This window comes from Mastigoproctus giganteus, chromosome 5 (assembly GCF_048544385.1).
Source record: "Mastigoproctus giganteus isolate SK-2022 chromosome 5, ASM4854438v1, whole genome shotgun sequence".
In the NCBI taxonomy this organism is placed as follows: Eukaryota; Metazoa; Arthropoda; class Arachnida; order Uropygi; family Thelyphonidae; genus Mastigoproctus; species Mastigoproctus giganteus.
The window spans coordinates 203,600,748-203,625,178 of NC_143579.1; the positions used below are offsets into that span (position 1 = coordinate 203,600,748).

The following is a 24,431-nucleotide window of genomic DNA, read 5'->3' on the forward strand; positions in this document are numbered from 1 at the left end:
TTAAGAATTTGCAAGTAAAAGACACTCTGAGCGGCAGTGATCACAGTGTGCCAATGGAAGATTTACTTAAAGATAAAACTATGGTCAGGGGTAAAAGGAATGGCTTTTGCATTCTATATAGTGGGACCATCTGATGTTGTTACCAACAGCAAATTTTAAGTGTAAGGTTGAAAAATTGAGCTCATGGGAATGGATAAGTTAATTGGAAATTTTTACCACCTTTTTGATTAATTAACATATTAAATTGTGTTTGGCAAATGGTTTACTAGTCTTAGTCATTAGCTTATTTTTGAATTTAGCTAGTGATTTTGTAAATTATGACTGTGAGTAACCAAAGTATGCAAGTGGTATTATTCGTACTGCTATTGTATCAGTGTTTTGGTGCAAATATCATAACGTGTAACTAGTAGCGTAGTGGAATAGTAGGGTTTCAATTGTGATAAATAAGTACCACAAAGGTTCTAATCACTTGTTGGGCATATATTGTTTTGTGTTTAGCTAAAAAATTTTACTTTTTAGTAAAGATATAACTAATTTAAAACTCCGATCATAACAATATAGCATAAGGTATAGCTTGAACTTGATAGTAAGGTATAAGGTAAAACTTGATAGCATAAGATGTACTGCTGCATTTAGGATATTATTAGCTTAGTATAGTATTGTCAATTAAACAATTAATTTTCAATGTTGATCAATTAAATGGTATTTAAACGGAAATCATTCCCCAGATTAGAGCAGCAAAGAAACAGGCACTAAGTAGCACAAGTGCTGTGGCTCAGGGTAGAACCAAAGGGGGTGATTCGCCTACAAATCATGGCCTAGCAAAATGTGCAACTTGTGCAATTTTTGCAGATCTTTCTGGAACAGGACATGAAATAGCCAAAGAGATATGTTTCTTTGTGCGTTTGGTGCAGAGAGTGTGTGAATAAATTAAAAACAACTCAGCCTTTTGATGGGTGTTTGAGAGTTTGAAGAGCGGGGTAGATGCCCTCAAAGGAATTAAAATGGGGGCCCATCAAGCTCTCAGCTGCCCAATTCAATGCTAGAGCTCACACTTGTGCATCAGACAGCACAGGGACAATCTCTAAGGCAGAATGCGCTGGTCCCACAAGAACTAGTTAATGTCGGTGACTCTATTGTCAGAGGGAAATATAGTGAAAGAAGGACAGGTGGAATTGTTTGTTTGTTATTTGGTTTTTAGGAGCATTAGCAACTAAGGCCATATTAGTAGTAGTGGCATGTGATGCAAGAAAGCAAATGTATGAGCTTATGCAGCATCAGCCAAAAAAAAAAAAAACACACCATTTCCTCCAAATGCCTGTCCAGTTCCTCCTTAAATTTATTCAACCTATCAACTTCCACAACGACAGATGGAAGTTTGTTCCAGCAATTAACCACCCGCTGGCTAAAGGCAAATTTCCGCACATCTATTCTACATCTGTCTTTTCTTAATTTGAATTTATGCCCCCTTAGGTTCGTAATCTGAACAAGTGGAAGTATTTAGTATTTTATTATTTTTTTTTTTGGCAGGCTCCAGGGTTTCCCCTATTCGCCGCTGAAAGTAATCTATACATTGTGGACAATTTATAATGATTAATTATACATGAAAAGACTATTTACAGTGATGGTACATAAAAAGACTATATACAATGATGGTACATAAAAAGACTATATACAATGATGGTACATAAAAAGACTATATACAGTGATGATACAGTGAAATACTGGGCTTCGGAGTCCAGCAGACTGATCAATACATCAGGTAAGTGTAATCGAAAGAAACAGTTTAGCATTTTACTGAACCTCAGGAGCAAGAATTCTTTTTCTCCGTTTAAACAATTTCTCTGCATAGGTGGAGAAGGCAGTGTAATATTCAGAACAGTTAACCAATCTCGGCAGTTCGGAGCAGTCAAATACATTTGTGAGAAGTTGGAAGTCTAGTCTTAAATCGTCGTACAGAGGACAATGAAAGACGAGATGCTCAACAGTTTCGTGAGCACCGCAACTACAGAGAGGAGTGTTACTTAATCCTAGTGAGAACAATTTAAAGTTAAGACTTCCATGACCGGTATATAAAAACGTAACGTATAAACCAGGATTGAACCAGTCCATTTTCTTGTCGTAATCAACAACCTCGGGAAAAAACTTAAAGGTCTCCCTACCCAAAGTAGAGGTGGACCAGGTATTTTGCCATGCTCTACAACATTCATTTCTCATTCTTTTAATGTCTACATTTTCTTGCAAGTCAGTATTATATGTTATGCCTTTTACAATCGCAGGAATATTTTTTCTTCTACAATATACAAGATAATGTAACATTACTTCATATTGGATTGGCAGTCGATGACTGAGGACCTGGAAAGCAGCTGTAGAGACAGTTCGACAAGCTCTACTTACAGCGAGAAGGAAGAATCTTTGTGCTTGAGTAAGATATTTTTGAACAAGGGAGTTCCCGATTCTGTATCCCCAGGCCCCAGCCGCATAACACACAATTGATATAAATATACAAGAGTAGTATAATTTAATGGAAGATTTCTTTACACCAAAAGTACTCCTGGTAATCTTAATAATTTTATAGGTCATAGCTTTTATTTTCTGAAGTATATATTTTGCATGGTAATTGAAATTAAGACGGTCATCAAAATAAATTCCTAAGTATTTATGCTGCCGAGTGCTCCTAATCATTTCTCCATTCAACTTAATCACAGGTGGTCTATTCACATCAAGAGAGCCTTTTAGCAACATTTGTTTTGTTTTATTAGTAGAAATTTGAAGTTTATGTGTTTGACACCAGATATCCAAGTCCTCTAGAACTTCATTTGCTCTGCACTCTAGCTCCCGGCGGGAATTACCAAAAATCAGAATAACAACGTCGTCTGCATAAGCTATCTGAAGGATGTTGTCTCGATCAACCGAGAGCCACCCATCAAGGACCATGTTCCAGCACACAGGGCCAAGAACAGAGCCCTGAGGGCAGCCCCTAGAAACAGATCTGGAGACAGAGCAGAATCCTGAGGAAACTGTGATGCTGCGAGAATCAAAGTAATTCGAAAGGAGACGGTAAATAGGAGCAGAGACCCCGGCCTCTCTGGACCTCGCCAGGACACTCGGCCACCAAACAGTGTCGAATGCCCCTTGGAAATCAACAAAGAGACCGAGGACATATTTAGAATTGGAACAGAACTCAAAACCTGACGAATAGCATCAACAGAAGACCTTCCACGGGTAAAGCCAAATTGAAGTGGGGAACTTAGGTTTCTGTCTAAATAGTAATTTAGAAGACGAGAAACAATTAATTTTTCCAAGACTTTGCCAAGGATGGGTAGCAGTGCAATGGGCATGTAAGAGGCCGGATCATTGGAGGGTTTGTCAAAGGACTTAAGCAGAAGTTTAAGTCTAGCCTGTTTCCAAGCCAGTGGGAATAATCCTGAAGACAGACAAGCATTCAAAAGATTTAATATAATTAATGGGCAATTTTTCCAAAATCTTTTAAGTACAGAAACCTCAAGGAGATCTTGTCCAGGACATTTACCATCCCTTAAAGTTGAGATAGCAGATTCCACCTCAGTATCCGTAAAAGGAGCTTCGGTTCGGGGCCCTTGGTAAGATAAATGATCTAATCTCATTGTAGTTTGGATGGTGTTTTCACAGGAGGCAGTGTCCTCGTGGAGCAAGCCGTCCAAGATAGCATTTATGGACAAACTCCAGTCCAGAGTTTCATTACCATTTACAATAATAGAAGAAAGAACATCGCCGGGATGAACCTTGTTAGTAACAAGTTTGTAGGGTAATCCCCACGGATCTTCATTTATGTTATGCTGAACAAACCTTGCCCAGGCAAGTTTCTTCTCTTGGAAAATGGTATTGAAATAACTCCTTCTATTGGATTTATACAACTCACCAAGTCTGTCAATCTCATCTCTGGGCCTGTTAACTCTCTTTGCCCTCTGAAAATTACGACGAGCATTTTGTAAGTTTCTTCTGAGAATTGTGAGATTTGGGGTCCACCATGAAACACTATTCTTCTTTCGTTTTTTCTTTTTTAGAGTGGACTCACAGACAGTGATTAGAATCTCTTGAACCCTAGAAACCTGCATATCAGTAGGAAGTGAGCCAAGTTGGACGATTATTTCTTCTGAAGTAAGCTCATGTACCTTTACATCAAAGATATTCCAATCAATGTGTTTTGTCTTAAAACGCGGGAAATCAAAACAGCACCTAATAACCCTAGGATTCTTGCCTAAACTGATCATAAAAGTGATGACATTGTGGTCGCTCGAGCACCACGAAGTATGGCTAAGCCAGTTGGAAATGCCATAACCAAGAGTAGAGTTTGAAAGGGTAATGTCAATATAAGATTGACCCAGGGAAGAAACAAAAGTAGGCGGATGGCCTGGGGTATTCCACAGAGTGAGATTATTGGACTGAATAAGCTCCTCCAAAAGCTCACCTTTAGAGTCTGTAGTGGGGCTATTCCAAAGCTGAGAGTGAGCATTAGCATCCATCATAAAAATGATGGGAAAACCAGATAAACGGATCAAAACGTCTTCCATGTAATTTAGAAATGGCTCTATGGCCTGCCCAGCCTGACTACATTGAGCGTACAGAGAAACCACATAAATTTTTCCAAAACAGCCTTCCAAGCATGCACATGCAGCATGTGTGGTGCAAAGACTAGAAATTTTTGTTACAGTAATGAGGGGGTCAGCAACCACCAGGGCAGCCCAAACCCTGGTGGCGTTACCACGGTCACCGACCGTAACAGGGTTTGAAGAGATAATGCGACAGCTGAGAGGGAAGCCCTTGACCACACCCTTATAAGAATACAGTTCTTGTAACCCTAAAAGTTGAAATTTGTGTTGGACCATTAACTTAGAAAGATCACTTACAACCGATAAAGACCGTTGACAATTTAACTGTAAAGTATATACACAAGACTTTCCAGAGTTAGGTAAAGTCGGTCCGAATTTTTGTTACCTCTTGGGCTTTCGCAAATTCAGGACACTTAACGTCCTTAAAGGAACGGTTCGCATTCCTCTTCTTAAGCCGACAGTTTGGGCAAACAACAGGTTCCTCCATTTTAGGACAGTCTTGAATTTGATGACCCAGGTCACTGCAATGTCCACAGGTAAACTCGGACTGGTGGCAGTTTTTAGCTGAGTGTCCGTAGCCAAGACATTTAAAACAGCGTGATGCTGTGAAAAAATCCTTCATACCATGGACGGACCATCCGACAAAAACCTTGAAATTTGAAGCCAAGAACGCTTTCCTAATTTTATTTGGGACCTCAAGAACCCAATGTTGATTGTTTTTGTTCCGAGACCTGATTTTAAAACGAACCTTAACCGACTCGAAATCTTCCTGGGAAATCCCATGATCCACAAGGTTTTTATTGAATAAGTCCTCCAGAAAATCAGAATCATTGACATCTTTAGGTATGTCATATATTATGACAGTGGGATTTAATTTTTTAGGGGAATCCACAGAGAATTTTAACTCCTTGAACTTAGGGCAGGATTTAAGTTTATTTAGATCCTTGCTGTTGTCAGTTTCGATTAGAACTCCCTTTTCTCTTATTTTTCTTATTGATTTAATCTTTAATTTTTTAAATTCAGGTTTAAGACTTTTAGAAATTTCAGCTTTAACTTCCTCACTAGTTTTACAATTACTATCTGCATTTGCTTTAACTATGAGTACGTGCTTTGTTTGAACATCCAGTAAGTTAACAATACTCTGAAATTGTTTGCCAGCGCCTAAGGCAACCACACCCGCATAGGTGGGAGCCGGAACGGTTGGCAAGACATTTTGTTGTTTCCTCTGAATTTTGAGATCATTTAATTTTGTTCTCAACTTTTCATTTTCTATAGTTAGATCTATCACTAACCTTTCCATATTGTTCCAATTTTTGGACATCTCAACAAACATAAGAGGTGTCACAGTAGAGCCCCCTATAAAAACATCAAGCATATTTGCTTTTAATCCAAAGAGATAGTCAAGAATAGCTGCACTACCAGTTTGTTCACAATCTTGAGTCATTAAACGTATGAGTAGTATTTAAAGGTCCTTTTATAGAGGGAAATTTGTCTTCCAGTGTTTTTCCATTATAGCTAGAGGTTCCTTGAAACTGGTGTCTGGAACTTCAGAGAAAGTCAATTCACAAGACAACTCGGCTATTGAAGCACTACAATCCGACATTTTTGACGACAGAAATTTGTATGGGGGAGGATCGTCAAAGCTTTCCAGGAACACGAAGCCGCCTTTTCCATTAGGCACTGTGCAAGGGCTTTGTGACTGACGCTGTGCTTTGCCCTACGGCAAGACGTCACTTTAAGGGACTTCACCTGAGGGGGGGGGGGGGATTATCACTCCTCTCTGACCTTGACTGGAGCTGCAATCCAGTAGGCAGAAATCCGAAACTGCTGAAAAACGACGATCTTCCACTGCAGAACGTGCCTGGTTCGATTAAACTTACACACAATTTGAAAGCGTTATAATAAACGGATCCTGGAGGTACTCACCTTGGGAGAGGTGGAACCATTTGGCCGTTGCACTGTAACATGTGAGAACCTTTTAACATTCACTTTTACTATAAAAAATCGAGTGACAATCAGGAGCACTTAACACAACCGCTTCACCGGATCCCATCAGAATTCAGCATGCTCAATCCATTCAAGGCCTTATATACCTCAATCAGATCACCACGCAGGTACCTAGTCTCCAGCCACTGCAATTTGCAGAACTTAAGCCTCTCTTGGTAAGAGGATCCCTTCATTCCCCTCACCAATCTTGTTGCCCTTCTCTGTACCCGCTCAAGTAAATCTACATCCTTCCTAAAATGAGGTCTCCAGACCTGTACGCAGTACTCAAGGCGTGGCCTGACCATTGCCTTATACAGAGGGATAATCACCTCCTTTTGCTCCGGGTATATGCAGTGGTCATTCCCTGACCTTTCCACATTCTCCGTATTTGGTGGTCACGGGCTCGAACCCCAGTCTAATCAAGAAGCGTGTGCTATGCACTGCTGCTCCTGCCCACCTGGCTACAGAGGCACCTGACAGGTGGAATAGGCCCAGGTTATGTCTGCCAGGGACAAAAGTAGATGATGATGTAGAGCACATATCTTTTAAGGGCACAAAAGGAGATACTGTTATTAGCCCTAATTATATTAAGAGTAGGAGATCATAGGACTTACTTAACAAATAAAGAGCAATGTTGAAAAAAAGTTGCAAGTTAGGATTTAATTCGAAACTGTCTGCAATTCTCTCCAGAGATAATAGGCAGGAGTAGATGTTGAGAGCCTTGACAATCAAATTGGCCTTGGAGAGAATGTGCAAGACTGATGGGGTATAATTTTTCCCAGCATGGTCTTTGTTAATAATACTGTTTTTACAGGGATGGCATACACTTAAAAAGAAGGGGAGCAAGAATATTTGCTGATGCTATCGAGGCAGTGATAGGTGGGTAAGCTAAACTGCTAGCTTAGGAGAATACACAGACTAATAGATTAACCAGAGCTGCAGGCAGAGGTGAAAGTGATTCTTGCACAGCTTCTATTGGAAAATGCTGCAGCCTGGAAAGCAAGATATCAGGCCTCGCTGTGGGTCATCATGGAACATGCAAATATATCAGTTGCGTAAGAATAACTAAGAGTAAGAACAAGTACATGTATACCTGCACATACACTAATGCCTTGTAAATAAACCTAATGAAACTGAAGTTCTGATAAAATAACCAAATGCATACATTGTAGAGATAGCAGTAACATGGTGGTAATCAGACATAAGTAATGCTGAATTTGAATATGAGTAGTACCATGTATACAGGAAGGACAGGAGATTTGGAGGGGTTGTGCTCTTAATCAAGAAGCACATTAAATCTAAGGAAGTGCATTCAGTCAACATGGGTGACCAGTGCAATGCTGAGTCAGATTGGTGTGATATAAGCGCTAGGAAAACAAAATTGAGTAGAGTGTGTTAAAAGTCTAATGACTGTGATGCATATACCAAACAGCTATACAGAGAAATAGAGTGGGCCAGTAAATCAGAATGTCTTATAATGGGAGATTATCTTTCTGAATGTTCACTAGAATTTGTGGCTTGGTCACTCACACACTAGCAAGGCTTTTGTAGATTTCTTGGATGACTGTTTTACTGCTGACAGTTTACAATTAAAGACATAAAAAGACAAAAAAGGGAAAGGCTTTTTCTTTCATAAGGGTGACTACAGTGGTCTCAGAAAGTTTTTAAAAATTCTATATAGTGAGACCAACCGTTGATGTTACCAACAGCAAATTCTAAATAGAAAGCATTCAGCGAAGCAATCATAGAAGCTACTAGGTTTTCATACCAATGAAGAAATATTGTCCAAGGCTTAGACATAAGTGGATATCAGATGAACTAATGAGACAAGTGGCAGAAAGAAGAAAAGTGCATAGGATGCATATAAATTAATCTGTAATCAAGTCACAAAGGAGGTTATGCAATCTAAGGCAGATTATGAGAAGTCTCTGGCAAGAAATGCAAAGAAAAGCAGCAAAGACTTCTTATATCAACGGCAGAAGGAAGGAATTGAATCACATTGAATCACTTGATATCAATGGGTTAACTGTTGATGATCCTGCTCAGGTTGCTGACAAATTGAATAGGTATTTTGCATCTACATTTCCACATGAGAAATTCTTTAGGGGAGGGGATGCCAAAAGTTTATCAAACTCCATGAGAAGTTAAATGACTTTGTGATAACTGAAAGGAAAGTGGAAAAGGAATTGTTGAAGCTGAACATAAGAAAAGCACCTAGGATGGATGAAATCTATCCAACTGTATTAAAAGAAAAACAGAGGAGGTAAGCAAGCCTTTAGCCTTAATTAAGAGCGCATCATTGGATTCGATGTTATTTTGGTTTTTAGGAGCATTAGCAACTAAGGTCATATTGCTCCGGGGATATGCAATGGTCATTCCGACCTTTCCGCATCCTCAGTATTTGGTGGTCACAGGCTTGAACCCCGGTCTAATCAAGAAGTGTGTGCTACACACTGCCACTCCTGCACACCTGGCTACGGAGGCGCCACGAGGAAGGTGATAAGTTGGTTCTGTGAGTTTGAAGGCGCCCCATCATCATTGGATTCGAGGCAAGGTCCCTATGGATTGGAGATATGTAAATGTATCCCTAATTCATATAGGGGAATTAAAGGTGACATGAGTAATTACAGACCTACTAGCCTAATTTCTGTTCCAGAAAAATAATGGATTCTCTGACTAAAGAAGGAATGCAGGACCATCTAGACGAAAATTCAATTATACTGAGTCAAAGCATGGATTTGTTAAGGGGACAATCTTGTCTGGCCAATCTGACTAAATACTGTGATGTAGTAACAAAGTAACTGAAAGCAAAAAATAACTTTGATAACATATGCTTGGATTTCAGGAAAGCTTTTGATAATGTTTCACATAAAACACTGCTGTACAAATTGGAGCACACTGTTCCAATTTGTGCAAGTTGCTACTATTGATAAAGGGATCAATGAGTGGGAGAAGTGGTTATCAATGGGCACTACTATTCTTGGACTAATGTTATTAGTGGAGTCCCCAGGGTTCCAGTCCATTATTTTTATTTTTTTCTATAATCTGACTAGATATTAATGAATATTGTATATTTGTAAATACTGTAGTTTACAAATTGTTTGTCAGTTTTTTTATGTGTTACTATGTTTACTCTCTCACTAATTAAATTCTTTTCACTTGGTCAGTGCAAGCAATAAATCACTATGCATCCAAATCCCGACCTCACAGGGTTCTTAAATCATCTGAGTTTGCAGATGATACAAGCCTGGCAGTGTAGTTAAAGACAGTAACCAGGGTAAGTTACTGCAACAAGATCTAAAAAAATTAGGCAGATGGACTGAGAAATGGCAATTGAAATTTAACATTGATAAATGCAGGGTACTGCAAATGGGTAGTATTAATCCTAGATTAATGTACCAACTGTGTGGTACTACACTCAATTTAATGGAAATAAAAAAGACCTGGGCATAAGTCAGATATGAAGTTCTATGAGCAATGCAGATACGGGCTGCCAGGACAGCTCATAGGGTTTTGTCTATGATTTACAGGAACTTTGCTAGCAAGGATAAGGAGGTGAGTATTCTGTTGTATAAAGCAATGATTAGGCTGCATCTTGAGTACTGCATATGCTTATTTTAAGAAGTATGTATATCTGCTGGAATGGGTGCAGAGAAAGGCAATGAGACTTGTGTAGGGAATGAAAGGGTAGTTTGTTTGTTGTTTGTCATTTGGTTTTTAGGAGCATTAGCAACTAAGGCCATATTGCTCCAGGGATATGCGGTGGTCATTCCCTGACCTTTCCGCATCCTCCGTATTTGGTGGTCACAGGATCGAACCCCGGTCTAATCAAGAAGCATGTGCTATGCACTGCTGCTCCTGCACACCTGGCTATGGAGGCACTAGAAAGGGTGGTCTTGCCAAGACAAGTTTCAGTTCTGCAAATTGCAGCATCTTAAACCTAGGCACCAATAAGGTGATCTGACAGAGGTGTGTAAGGCTTTTGAAGGGATTTGAGCAAGCTGATGGCATTCTCTCTTTTACTATGCACATGAGGGGGTATAAATGTAAATTGAGGAAGAATGATTGCAAGATGCATGGAGGTTTGCCTTGAGCTAGTGCATGAGTGATTGTTGGAATATACTCCCATCTGTTGTTGTGGAAGTGAGTAGTGTGAATAAATTCAAGGAACAACTAGACAAATTATTAGTAGGGATGAACAGGTGATGTGGAAGGGTGGGGTTTTTTTTTTTTTTTTTTTTTGGTTGATGCTTTATAAGCTTGCTTTCTTGCATCATATGTGACTATTACTACTACTACTAACAGTAATGTGGAACAGTGTCAAAAAGGTTTCACAAAATATAAATGCATGACGTCAATATTGTTTTTACCATCATGGTAGCTAATCAGACTGATTAAAGATCTCCTCTTAACAAATCCATGCTGTGATTTCTATATAACTCGATGCCTGTCAAGATGATCTTGACAGGCATCGAGTTTTCTCTGGAACAGAGCTCAAGTTTACAGGACTATAATTACTCACTTTGCCCGCTGATCCTTCTTCATGAATATGAGAAAATGAGGTATTTAAGGCTAATTTATGATCATTTGCACATCTCCAATCCACAGGGACCTCTCCTGAATCCAAGGGTGCTCTCATAATTATGTAAAAAAGCTTGCTTAACTTTTATTTATTGCCACTTCTTTTATAACAACTGGATAGATCTCATCAAGACCAGGTGCCTTATTTTCTTTGTGCTCAAACAATTTCTCTTACACATTCTTCTATGTTATAACTTAGAAGATGAAACTAATGATTTTGTAATAACTCAGTGTATTTCCGGTATTCCCATTAAAAAAAAAAAAAAAAAAAAAACTTCTTCACAGGTGAATGTAGATACAAAATATTTATTCAATTTGTCAGCAACCTGAAAAAGATCATCAACAGTTATGCCATATCTAGTGGGCTAATGTGGTTCATCCTTTCTTTCTAGTGTTAACATTAGCAAGGAATTCTTTGCTACTTTTCTTTGCATTCTTAATCGAGGCTCAAATAATCTGCTTTATCTTGCCTAACTGCTTAGTGATTTTGATTTGAATGCAGAATAGTTTGTACTTGACATAGGTTTCTGTGTTCCCTGCCAATTTATGATCATCCTGTGCATTTTCTTTCTTTGCCAATAGTGTCATTAGTCCATCTCACATACATTTAGATGAATTCCATTTAGAATACACAGTTTTAAGAAAAAATGAAAAGCTTTCATCAGCACTGTGATTTTTTTAGCATCAAGGTTGTTCAGGAATCTTTCTTTGAAAAAAACCAAGGGAGAAAGTTCACAGAATGTGTTCTATACAACAGGACAACAATGACCAAGATCATCAAGACAAGAATCAGAGGGAAGAGTCAGATGCTATTAAGTCAGCTTTATCTCTTGAAAGAGATGCAATAGAACCATGAGAATGTAATAGAAGTTTAAGTACGGATGGGCAAAAGTGACACACAAAGGTTTTAACAAAAGAATAGAAGGTGCTACTACAATTTTGCACAAGAAGTATGTACCCTACTTTTAGCTTTTCAAAATGGAGATGCTAGCCAATTGTGATACTTATTCTGAACAATTTTAGCACATTTAAAATTGTTCAGAATTTGTTCTTCATCTAAAACTTGAAAAATCAAGTTCTAGATGAAGGACAAGGATTTAGGATAGAGTGAGGAATAAAGAATATAATCTCTACAAAAGTAATTTTAGTCATATGAGCTTAGCAACTATTAGGATTCAGAGTTTTAAAACAGAACAGAAATAACACAGATCTTAGTATTTTCCCATTTAGCATTTTTTGTAATGTTAAAAGCAGAGGAAGCTGGGATGCCACATGCAGCTCTTCACAAAAATGCCACATGCAGCTCTTCAGTGGCTTGTTTGTTTAAGAATTTTATAGTGTATCAGCACCAAGAAGTGACCATATCAAGTTGTCATCTGAGGAAACTATAAGAATTAAATATTGTCATCTGAGGAAACTATAAGAACTATAAGTATTTGCCAGATCATAAGACTTTTTTGACTCAACAATGTTTCTTAAAATTTCCCCTACATCTTATGGTCTGAACATATACTAGGTGCATGCAATGATTATTTTTAGACTACACTATATACTTTGGGGTGGCTAACCCTGTGGCACATATGCCACATGCAGCTCTTGTTAGTGGCACACTTACCAATGTGAGAAAATAATGCAAAAAATCAGAAATTAATACAGGCAGTTCTTGCTTTACAAGTTTTCGCTTTACGAGTTAACGGGTTTACGAGTTCTTATTTTCAAGTATCAAGGTATCAACAAAATTGAAAATATGAACATTAATTGCAATAAATAAATGCTAAACACTGCAGCATTTATTTATTGCAATAAATGACCATACCATCTCAGGTGTACTTCACGCATCTTTTCATGTATAGTGGCAATGCCAAGAATCCTTCATATGTCCATGTTTGTGATGTGGTCCAGTCTAGTCAAGCCAAGTGACCACCTGAGCATTCGCATTTCAATGACATGCAGAGACTGTTCATGCTTCTTTGTTGCTGGCCAGCTTTCTACCCCATACAATGCCACTGGTATGATGATGATCGCCTTTTAAACTTCTGATTTTAAATATGTTGGAATTTTGCGATCACAAAGGACTGCAGTGATTTTCCACCACTTCAGCCAAGCAGCATTGACTTGCATCCGAGTATCTTGTAATCTGTCACAATCAGAGGAAACATATGAGCTCGGGTATCTCTGTTTGGTTTTAGGGAGCATTAGCAACTAAGGCCATATTGCTCCAGGGATATGCGGTGGTCATTCCCTGACCTTTCCACATCCTCTGTATTTGGTGGTCATGTGCTTGAACCCCGGTCTAATCGAGAAGCGTGTGCTATGCACTGCTGCTCCTGCCCACGGAGGTGCCAAGCTTGGATATTTGAACTGGATGACCTTCCTTATTTAGTGTCTGGCCATCGATTGTAATTGAGCGATCTGTCTGGGCACCACATTCTAGGTATTCCGCCTTCTTGATGTTCAGCCACAGTCCAAACTTATCCATATGTGCTTTCCATTCCTGTGTCTGCTGTTCAAGGCCCTGGAATGTTTCATCTGCCAAGACAACATTGTCAGCATAAAGTAGGATCCATGGGTGGGCAGTCTAGATGTCCGTTGTCACTGTGTCCATGCAAAGAATAAAGAGAAGCAGTGATAGGGCGGAGCCCTAGTGTACGCCAACACGGATGGCAAATGGTCGTGAGGTGCCAGCAGCACAGCAGACTGTGCTGGTGACATTTTGGTACAACAGCTGGATCCAGTGGACATAGATTTCAGGCACTCCATGGGATCATAGTGCATACCATAAGAGCTCATGTGGCACGCTGTCAAAGGCTTTTTCTAGGTCTAAAAATGCCATGTGAACCAATTCTCTTTTCATAGTGTCTTTTCATCAGCAAATGAGCAGCAATTGTTGTTACGTGGGCCTTTACAAAGCCACACTGGTTTCGCAAGATTGTGATGATGCTACGGATGCGTGCGTGCATCAAGTGTGTGCTCAAAGATCTTCATCATATGGCACAACAGGCGCATCGCATCGGCCTGTAGTTCAGGCTGTCACTAATGTCACCTTTTCCCTTCCAAATTGGGATTATGATACTTGTTTGCCAGCTTGATGGCAGTTCATTTTTCTCAGGATCCTATTAAAAAGTTCTGCCAAGAATTCTGCACCCTACCAGCTGGTATGTTGTCTGGGCCTGTCGCTTTTTCATTCTTCATTTTACTAATTTCAGCTGCTACCTCAGCAGCTGTGATGGGGCACAGGTCTTTTTTTGTTAGTTGGTGCATCGGCTTCTGTGGCCATAATGCACCTCCCAAAGTTTTTGCAATTTTACTCTGATCCAAGCCCGAGGGAGGATTCGAACCTGTGACTTTCGGGTTGCCAGGCAGGCACTTTACCCACCTGGCTAGCCCGTTCGGCGCACAGGTCCTGGTATCTCCGCAGTAGTTGGTATTGGGGTTGTGCGTATTCCTCACTGCATATTTCCATGTAATAGACCTTCCAGGGAAACAGAATATCAACTGGATTTCGCAGCAGCTGCTGGTTCTCGTTCTTGATATTTACAATGTGTCTGATGTCCTGGGTTGAGCAGTGGCGTGATGCAGCTAGTCAGTAAATCTTGTTCGCACCTCCAGGTGTGTCCAGTTCATCACACAGGTCCTTGTAATTTGCAACTTTGGTGCTTGCACTTCTTGTTTTGCTGCAGCTTTCAGCTTCTTGTAGCATTTGAAGTCATCGCCATTTCTTGTCTTTAGCCATGTTTTGTATGCACATTTCTTCACTTTAATCGCTTGCTGTACATGGTCATTCCACCACCAGACTTGTTTGTCAATGTAGCGTCGGGCAGGTTTTGTAGTCCCTAAGACAGTTGCAGGGCAAATGCTGATGTGTGCAGCCATGTTGTTCCATATGACTGTGGGCATTTGGCCAGGGTGTATTTGCAATGTGCTTAGCATTATTCTCATCTCGGCTTGGTGCTCAGATAGCTTCCACCACTTAATGATTCTATCTCGGTTGTATGCATTTTTGGGAATAAACGGGGTTGCAGCTGGAAGTAGAGGACCAGCAGTAGGTGTTGGATGGCAATGTTGTCTGATGGTATGACTTTTGCATTAGTCACTAGCTTTAAAATTAAAAGCTATAAAATTATACACTAGCTTTAAAATTATAGAACTGTCATAAACAGTATTGTGATTATGATTTGCTTGATTTTCAAGGCTATGTTTTCATTTCTTTGGATATATAAATCATTGTTTAAGCATAACCTATTGTTTTGTTGACCTTTATTTAACATTACTATGGTCAAATTTCATTATTGAGAATGTAACCCTTATTTTTAACATTACATCTATTGGATATAAATTCTCGCTTTACAAGTTTTCGCTGTACAAGCACGTGCTAGGAACGAATTAACTCGTAAAGTCAGGAACTACCTGTATACAGTTTAAATTCGATTTTTACTGAAAAACATTATAACCTGAAGTTCAACATGACAGGAACCATGTGGTTCATATTTATCACTTTTTTAGCAATAATTTAATACATATAAGGTGTTAGCAAACTCCTCGTGACAATAATCCAATGATCCTGTAAGAACAAACATTCATTTGTTAATCTAAAATAAATTTATTTTATAAACAAAATTGTTTAAACTTTTTTTTTTATTTGAAGTGCTTAACATATTACAGTAATTGCTTTACATAGTTAGCAAAAACAATTAGTGGCATGGATCCACAGTTAATGATACTGATTCCTGTAGTTTATGGATAGGTGCTAGGGAATGTACTATCAACATGATATGTAGCGTGCTGCAGGAAAAGGTCAGCTATCCCTGGGTACTGCTTAATATATCCAAGCGAGGTCATACAGATCTCTAGAACCCTTCCTTTATTTCTACTAAAAACCCTTTTTCTGGAAAGGAACACAGGGAACTACCATGTAGCTCTACCTTACTTTTGATATACAAGATGCTAACTATTCTCTCTCCCCCCACCCAAGCATATGCCCTGCTTCTTCCCAATGAGATATGCATATGCAACAATAAGCAGTATGATTAGAACATATTACCCATATTAGTAATCATTTGATGCACCTTATCCATGACCATCAAAAATAAGTATTCCCTTCTATAAATCAGTGCCACCAGTGGGGGGGGGGAAGAGAGAGAGAGAGAGAGAAATTTCTCTCTAGTAGCTCATGTTTCCATTTTTCGTGCAGTATGGCAGTTGTAATTTGTTATAAATTTGAAGCCCTAATGAAATGAGTATAAGGATTTGTTTGGTTTTGTTTTTAATGGCGCATTGGGAGTATAAGGAAGAAGACTTTTTCATATACTGTTGACTTTAAACTGAAGGTGCTGAATTACGCCAAAGAACACAAAAACAGTTGATCCGGAAGCCTCCTAAAGAGTTACCAATAGGTTCGGTCCGGTGTACTAACTAGCGGCCGGCCTGTGAATACCGCAGAGTAGCTAAAAAACATTTCAGCTACTCCAACCAAAAATCTGAATTCCAAATATGCGCAAAAAAATATTTTTCCAAAATCTGGATGTGTTTTATGGTCCGGCAAATACGGTAATTGCGTACTTTGAAGGGTTAGTGATGAGGAAAGGATCAAAACTGTAAGAGGTAGGGGTGTGTGTGATCGTATATGTACATGTTATTGTTATTTACATAGTGCATTAGCATCATCTAAGGCCATGTTGCAACTTGTGTATTATGTTTGTAGAATATGGAAATGCATCAATTCCTTCTATCAGTAATACGTAATCCTCACATGAGTTAGCAATAACACTGAGTGAATGATAATTTTTATTACAAGTTACTTCTCTGAAGTCTATTTGCTGTAACTAATAAGACAAGGGTTAGGTCACACCTTGGATACTGCGTACAAGTCTGAAAGCCTTATTTTAGGAAGGATAAAGATCTGTTGGAATGAGTGCAAAGGAGAGCGAAAATTAATCAGGGGCAGAAAAGAGTACTCTTACCAAGACTTGGGTTTGAAAACTATAACATCTGGAAACTAGGTGCCTGCAATGAGAACTAATTAAAATGTTTCAGGCTTTAAATGGATCCAAGAAAGATTAATGATGCCATCAGCACCCATCCTCTTTCTCAGATGATGCACATAAGAGGATATAAATTTAAATAGAAAAATTATGATTATAGGATAGATGTGCAAAAAGATACAGGTAGTTCCCGACTTTACGAGTTAATTAATTCCTAGCACACTAGTAAAGGGAGGATTTATTTCCCATAGACAATGATTAAAATGTTTCAGGCTTTAAATGGATCCAAGAAAGATTAATGATGCCATCAGCACCCATCCTCTTTCTCAGATGATGCACATAAGAGGATATAAATTTAAATAGAAAAATTATGATTATAGGATAGATGTGCAAAAAGATACAGGTAGTTCCCGACTTTACGAGTTAATTAATTCCTAGCACACTAGTAAAGGGAGGATTTATTTCCCATAGACAATGTTAAAAACAGGGGTTACGTTCTCAACAACAAAATTTTACCACAGTAATGTTAAATAAAGGTCAACAAAACAATAGTTTTATGCTTAAGCAATGATTTATTTATCCAAAGAAATGAAAATATAACCTTTAAAATCAAGCAAATTATAATAATAAAGAAATTATTTATGTCATACAAATATTAAAGAATGTTTATTCTTCCTCATCACTGACTAAATGCACACTCATTGATGGTTCGTCATGTTGTTGGTTCGTTAACAGTCATTCCGGCTGCAAGTTTGCTTATGATCTCATTTTGTTTCCAATGTTATTATTTTCTGCTGTTTCTTTTTATTAACATCACTCTCCGTCATATTACTTCGTTTTGACATACTGTACAGTATTAATAAGGGGGATAAAATGAAGACAAGACAAGACAGCAAAAACGAAGAGCAACACAACCACTCTTTGTAACGTCAGCGTGATAACTGCTTTATGTTATGTGAGTCAGTGAGATGCTTTCGTCTGCCTGAACAAACTCACGCACAGTAGTACTGTATTGTATAGCTATGCACATGGTTCGAAATGCCATATTTATGAATGTTTGGCAGACTAATATCTTTGCAATTAATGTTCATTATTTTCGATTTTGTTGATACTTGATATGCTACTCACATAACCCACACGGACTGGCTTTGCAAAGTTGTGTATCAGCATCACAGAGTAATTAAAGCAGATTTGTGGGAACCACAAGAACTGCCTAGCAAATACACTATGTCCACTTGAAATAAAAAAACTCAAACCCGGGGACTCAAAGTGAAAACTCTTAAAGAAGGAACTGCCTGTACTTTTAGCCAGAACTTTTACTGTTGGAAAAAATTCCCACCTGGTGCTGTTGAAGTGGGTAGTTTGAATAAATTTAAGGAGGAATCAGAGAAATTATTTGGAGATAGAAATGGGGGGGGGGGATTGGCTAATGCTGTAAAAGCATGTTGCTTCCTTGCATCATTTGTCACTACTGATACTACCTTTACTCAGCAGTGCATGAAATTACTATTCTGTAAAGAACATGCAACCGCTTCGAGACGCTAGCCGTGCCCGAGGATATAAATGAAGAAGAAAAGCAGATCTCTGATGCCATCCTGGAATGTGCCAAGCCCCTATGTCCACCTGCCCGACGTCGAACGCAACCATGGATATCAGACGAGTGCCTCGACCTCGTGGACAAACGGAAGCAGGCAAAGTTGGTCGACTTCGAACGGTACCGGCAGCTAAACCAAGAAGTCCGACAGAGGATGACAGCGGAAAGAGAAGCATACTGGAATCAAGTGGCAGACGATCTTGAAGTGGCGGCATCCAAGAACGAGTACCGCACTCTCTATCGCACCCTCAGATGTCTGAGTGGAAAGACCAAATTGACTAGTGACAACATCAAGAATGCTGATGGGACCTTCGTGCGATCACCATCCGAACGCTTGCAACGGTGGAGTGAATTCTTCAAAGCATTGTATAATCACGACCCACCTCAGGGACCGCCAGAAGCCGCACTATCGATTGATCCCCCTGAAGTCTCCATGGTCGACGTTGAGCCTACAGTAGAAGAAGTGAAAGCAGCCATACAATCCCTAAAGAATGGCAGGGCACCAGGAGTGGACCAAGTCACCACAGAAGCGATCAAAGCTGGGGGAGATGTACTGCTTCGCCGACTACACTCACCGCTCAAAACCATCTGGTGCACTGAACAAATTCCACTAACACGGAGGAAAGCCATTACTGTACCGATCCACAAGAAAGGTGATAACCGGGATTGCAAGAACTACTGTGGCATCAGCCTCCTTTCCATCATCGGAAAGGTCTTTATGAAGATTATCCAGTCAAGGCTGCAAAAACATCGCGAGCAAACCAGTCGAGAAGAACAGGCGGGATTTAGACCCGGGCGAGGATGCTGTGATCAAATCTTTGCCATCCGTCAGCTGATGGAGGAGAGGATCCGGTGTGGACAGCGAACAGTCATTGTTTTCATTGACTTTAAGTCTGCTTTCGACTGTGTCCATCAGCCTGCCTTATGGAAACTACTAGAGGTCGAACATGTACCTCGAAAAGTCATCACACTCCTCCAAACTGCATACAATGGTTTAACCAGCCAGGTGCGCATCCAGAACGATTTATCTGAGGAATTTACCATCCAAACTGAAGTCCGCCAAGGGGATGTAGCCTCCCCGTTGCTTTTCAACATCGTGGTCGACGCCATTATGAGGCAAGCATTCAGAAACAGACGGGGCATACAATATGACAAGGATCACTATGTGACTGACCTGATGTTTGCCGATGATAGTGCTATCTTTGCTGGTAACGACTCTGAAGCCACGGACATCCTCTACGACATTGCCCACATTGCCCGGCCATACGGTTTGAAGATCAATGCTGATAAGACAAAGGCCGTGACAACAGATGGGTCGCAAGCCACCATCTATCTCGAAGGCGTCCAGATTGAGCAAGTGCAGGACTTTAAATACCTTGGGTCGCTGGTCCAGGAGAAGAAAGTTGCATCCACCATGGAAATCCACAGCAGAATTGGACAGGCGGCCACTGCGTTCGCCTCGCTCAAATGGTGTCTGTGGAAGAGGACCAACATTTCCTCAAAGACTAAAATCTGACTCTTCCGGACTTTGATCCTGCCCATTCTCCTTTACGGATCAGAAACATGGATTTGTCTCAAGCTAGATTTAAACAAACTTGAGGTATTCCAAATGCGATGCCTGCGGCAGATTTTGGGCATCTCACTTCGTGACCGCATCACTAATGATACCATTCGCGCCAGATGCCAACAGCAACCAACCATTGCCGACCAAATCCAGAAGCGAAGGCTTAGATGGTTTGGTCACGTATGTAGAATGGGCACGAACAGAATACCATCCACACTCCTTTGGAGACAATGACCCACCCAATGGAGCATCCAACGGACTGCGCCTAGGAAAACGTGGGCCAAGCAAGTGGAAAATGACTTGAAGAGCCGACGTCTCGACCTTAACCAGGCCAGGACTGACACCATGGATCATAAAGTATGGAAGAACATCACAGAGCAAGTCCGAAACCCTGCGGCACCTACAGCAGCATACTGGTTGCGTGGCCAACCGCCTCCCCCAGCTGCCAGCTAAGGACCAAGAAGAAGAAAGAAAGAAAGAACATGCATCAATGCAAATATTGTGAAGCAGAACATATTAAATATGCTTACAAGGCTAAACAACACTGAAAAATATTCTTACAACTCATATCTTTCTAAAGGAACAAACATTCTGTATTGGTTATATTTTTGTCTCTGAGAAGTGTGCATCAAGATCATCTCTCTCTCTCTCTCTCTCTCTCTCTCTCTCTCTCTCTCTCTCTCTCTCTCTCTCTCTCTCTCTCTCTCATACACACAATGACTCTGAAAAAAAATAGAAAACAAGAACCACTACTGGTCAAGCCACCTCTGGGTTCAAACAAAGGCTGGGCCCTCTTCTACTTTGATATCCGTTATCAACAATGGTTAGGCCACATCTTGGATAAAAGATTAGTAGAAATAACCTTTTTTTTTGACTCAATGAATAAATGTAAAAGTGAGGCTCTAGATAAACTATCAGCCAGTGCTAATTTTAGTTCAGGACCATCTCTGTATACAGGTGAAAATGATGATTAGATTAATTTACAAAGAATCAGACTATACTAAAAGATGCAATCTAGATTTTTACTTTCAAAGAAATTGCTGAAGGATGAATTTAAGTGTGCTAAGGACTTGTAAAGACAAAACTGAATAAAGCTACTAATTGTCTTGGATTGCAGTGTGATACCTGGAATAATTGACTTGAATTATATGATAACAACACCCCAACCAATATTTTTCAAGATCCTGGCCACAAAGACTGACACGTGCATACCTGCCAACTTTTATAAACTAAAAAACAGAAGACTTTTTATAAAGATCTTGCCAAAGTCAGGTCTCTATAAAAATGCAAAATCTTTACATTCCACGACCTGGTTAAAGTTGTCTCTTAGTACAGCGACATTGCTCATCAAACTCAAAATAACCTAATCAATATTCTCTTTTAAAAAATATTAATACATTTAACATAATCACCTAATCTTCTGTTAACAACAAACAAAACTACAATACACAACACTAAATACAACCTGAGCGCCACTAATAAAGATTAAGCACTAAAAGTTAACCCGAATTATTAATACTACTTGCAAACAAAAAAAAAAAAAAAAAACCACCACAGAACACAAAAGTTAAACCTTTATTATAAAAAACAAATATGTAAATATGCCTGTGAAAATATATGATACAAACCTACATATTTAAAAAATAACAAACTTGAATATAAACAAAAAATAACTAAAAACTTGAAGAAAATTAGACCCATCAGAAATGGAAGACACACCCTATTATCAAAAAAGATACTTCTGCCCAAACCAGAAAAGTTGGCAGGCATGCACACAGCAAAGACTAACTGAGAAGATAGATGAAGTCATGACACAAGTAGACATTTCAAAAATTTCATGACAAATAATGCTGCAGAAATAGTAAGAGTAATATTCTTACAGCTATATATTAATATTTCAAGAGAAATATTAATATATAGCTGTAAACACAGGTGTTGCACAACTCTGAATTTATTAACTGGTGATCCTGACAGAAAACAAGCTACACTGCACACTTCAAGATTCAGTTACCAGTAAATACCAGGTGAGGTTCAATTCTATTTTGTTTGAAGAGCTTAGTAGAATAAAAACAAGTCCTTAAACTTTCTTGCTTGAAAAGTTTTTTTGTTTCCTAAACAACTCCACTGATTATGGTTGAAGGCACCTTTTGGGTCTATATAAAGAAACTGTCCAACTTAATCACATCAGTTATAAGATGGAATGCAAATTTTTTCAAAAAAAAAACTCATTTTCCTGTATGATGTTACAAAAATATTTTACATATCTCTTATTATAATAACTATATTATTGTATAACTATAAGCTTTTTCATACTAGTTTTATTGTACAAGGAAAATGTTCCTCAAAACAACAAATATTTTTGATTTCCATCAATATAGACTACTCACAACTAGAGAAGCAGCTGCATGGATAAATCTTGCATTGCTGTAAATTCCATCACACTAAAATATAAATAATTTTACTGGAATATGTATATAATACAACTATTAAAAACAAAAAACATTTTTTTTAAAGATTCTACGAAAACCGTTAGCATAAATTGCATGTATTTTATTTTATCAAAACAAAACCAAAAAAAAAAAAAAGAAAAATTTATGCTTGACACTATTGAATTGATAAAAAAAAATTCAACATTTTAGCTGTAACACAAAAAAAAAAAGTTTTACATATCAAATACTTTAAATTAAAAAATATTACACAGAATGATCCAAAATTATGTTTAAATTTTCTACAAAATTAGTGTAAATATGGAAATGTAGAAGGCATGGTTCAAAATGACAGCCATTGAATAACATACACAAACAGCACCCTCAACAGCTCCACATATCAACTATAATTTTACAAGATTCCCACTGTGGTTTCTCCCACAAAAAGTATGATTAGTAGAAATAACTTTTTTTTTTTTTTTGACTCAATGAATAAATCTAAAAGTGTGGCTTCTCCCACTTTTGTGGGAGAAGCCACAATGCAAGAACTAGATGGTTCATTAACATTTCAAAATAATTTTGTCCTGTAACATTACCAGTGAAATTATGATTATTCCATGAAAGGAAAGTATGCAGTAACCACTGTGCAGTAATCTTTAGCAGATTAATATCTTTCTGAAGGGATATACATGGTTTTCATTGAATACATGTGTGATGTTTCATATATTTACTTGGAGTGTGGCTTTGCCTCACCATACAATTACCATATCAAAATCACCTTTCTTATGAAAGTACCACTCAAAAAAACAGCATATGTTGATTTAGAGTATGTGCCTGAATTGAGAGCAACAGCCAAATTATAAGGCTTCTATTTTTTACCTTCCAAATTCTAAGAACACTCAAATGAATTGTGGAAAAGTCTTGTTGACTTTTCAGACAAATGCTTGTAGGCCAGTGGTTCCAAAACCTCAATACTTTGTGTGCACCTTAAAATACTGAAAAATATTTTTCACTCCCTTTATAAATTAATATATATTTTTTTATACATTTAATATCAAATAATGAAATAAAATATGCTTAGCTGGATTAGTGAAAAGGTTTGTCGATATTTCAATAAAAAAAAAGTGCACTGTAAAAATTGTGCAATGTATCTGTACGGGGAAATAGAGTGGGCCAGTAAATCAGAGTGTCTTATAATGGGGGATTTTAATTTCCCAGATATTGACTGGAATTTGGGGGCTGGTCACTCACACACTAGCAAGGCTTTTGTGGATTTATTGGATGATTGTTTTCTACATCAGCATGTTCGGGAGGCAACTAGAGGGAGTAATACTCTTGATTTGATTATCAGTAGTGATTCTTCATGCATTAAGAATCTGCAGGTAAATGAACCACTAGGTGGCAGTGATCACAGTGTGCTGAAGTGGGATTTACTCAAAGAGGTAACTACCACTAGGGGTAAAGGGAAGGGTTATTACTTTCGTAAAGGTGACTACGATGGACTGAGGCAGTATCTAAATTCTATACAGTGGGACCAACTGATGATATTACCAACAGCAAATTCAAAATGGGAAGCATTCAAAGAACTTATCTTGGAAGCTACTAGGTTTCCAAGATACCTAAGATAAGCCCCCGACCTCGACAACACAAAACAATCAGAAAAGGGAGGTGCCTTCACCTGTCAATTATTGCCGTCTTCCTCACTTT

The 24,431-nt window shown here is 38.7% G+C and overlaps 1 protein-coding gene across 8 annotated transcripts in view; it reads right to left on the bottom strand.

Moving 5' to 3' along the window:
* LOC150086018 (uncharacterized) overlaps positions 1-24,431 on the bottom strand; it is a 576,308-nt gene that overhangs the window by 439,029 nt on the left and 112,848 nt on the right. For all 8 annotated transcript variants that reach the window (XR_016546983.1, XR_016546988.1, XR_016546987.1 and 5 more), the window contains exon 5: positions 22,686-22,739. Coding sequence is in view for 1 of the 8 variants with exons in the window: in XM_090374334.1 (XP_090230460.1) it covers positions 22,686-22,739 (54 nt within the window). In the remaining 7 variants the exon portion in view is untranslated. The remainder of the gene's footprint in view (positions 1-22,685; positions 22,740-24,431) is intronic.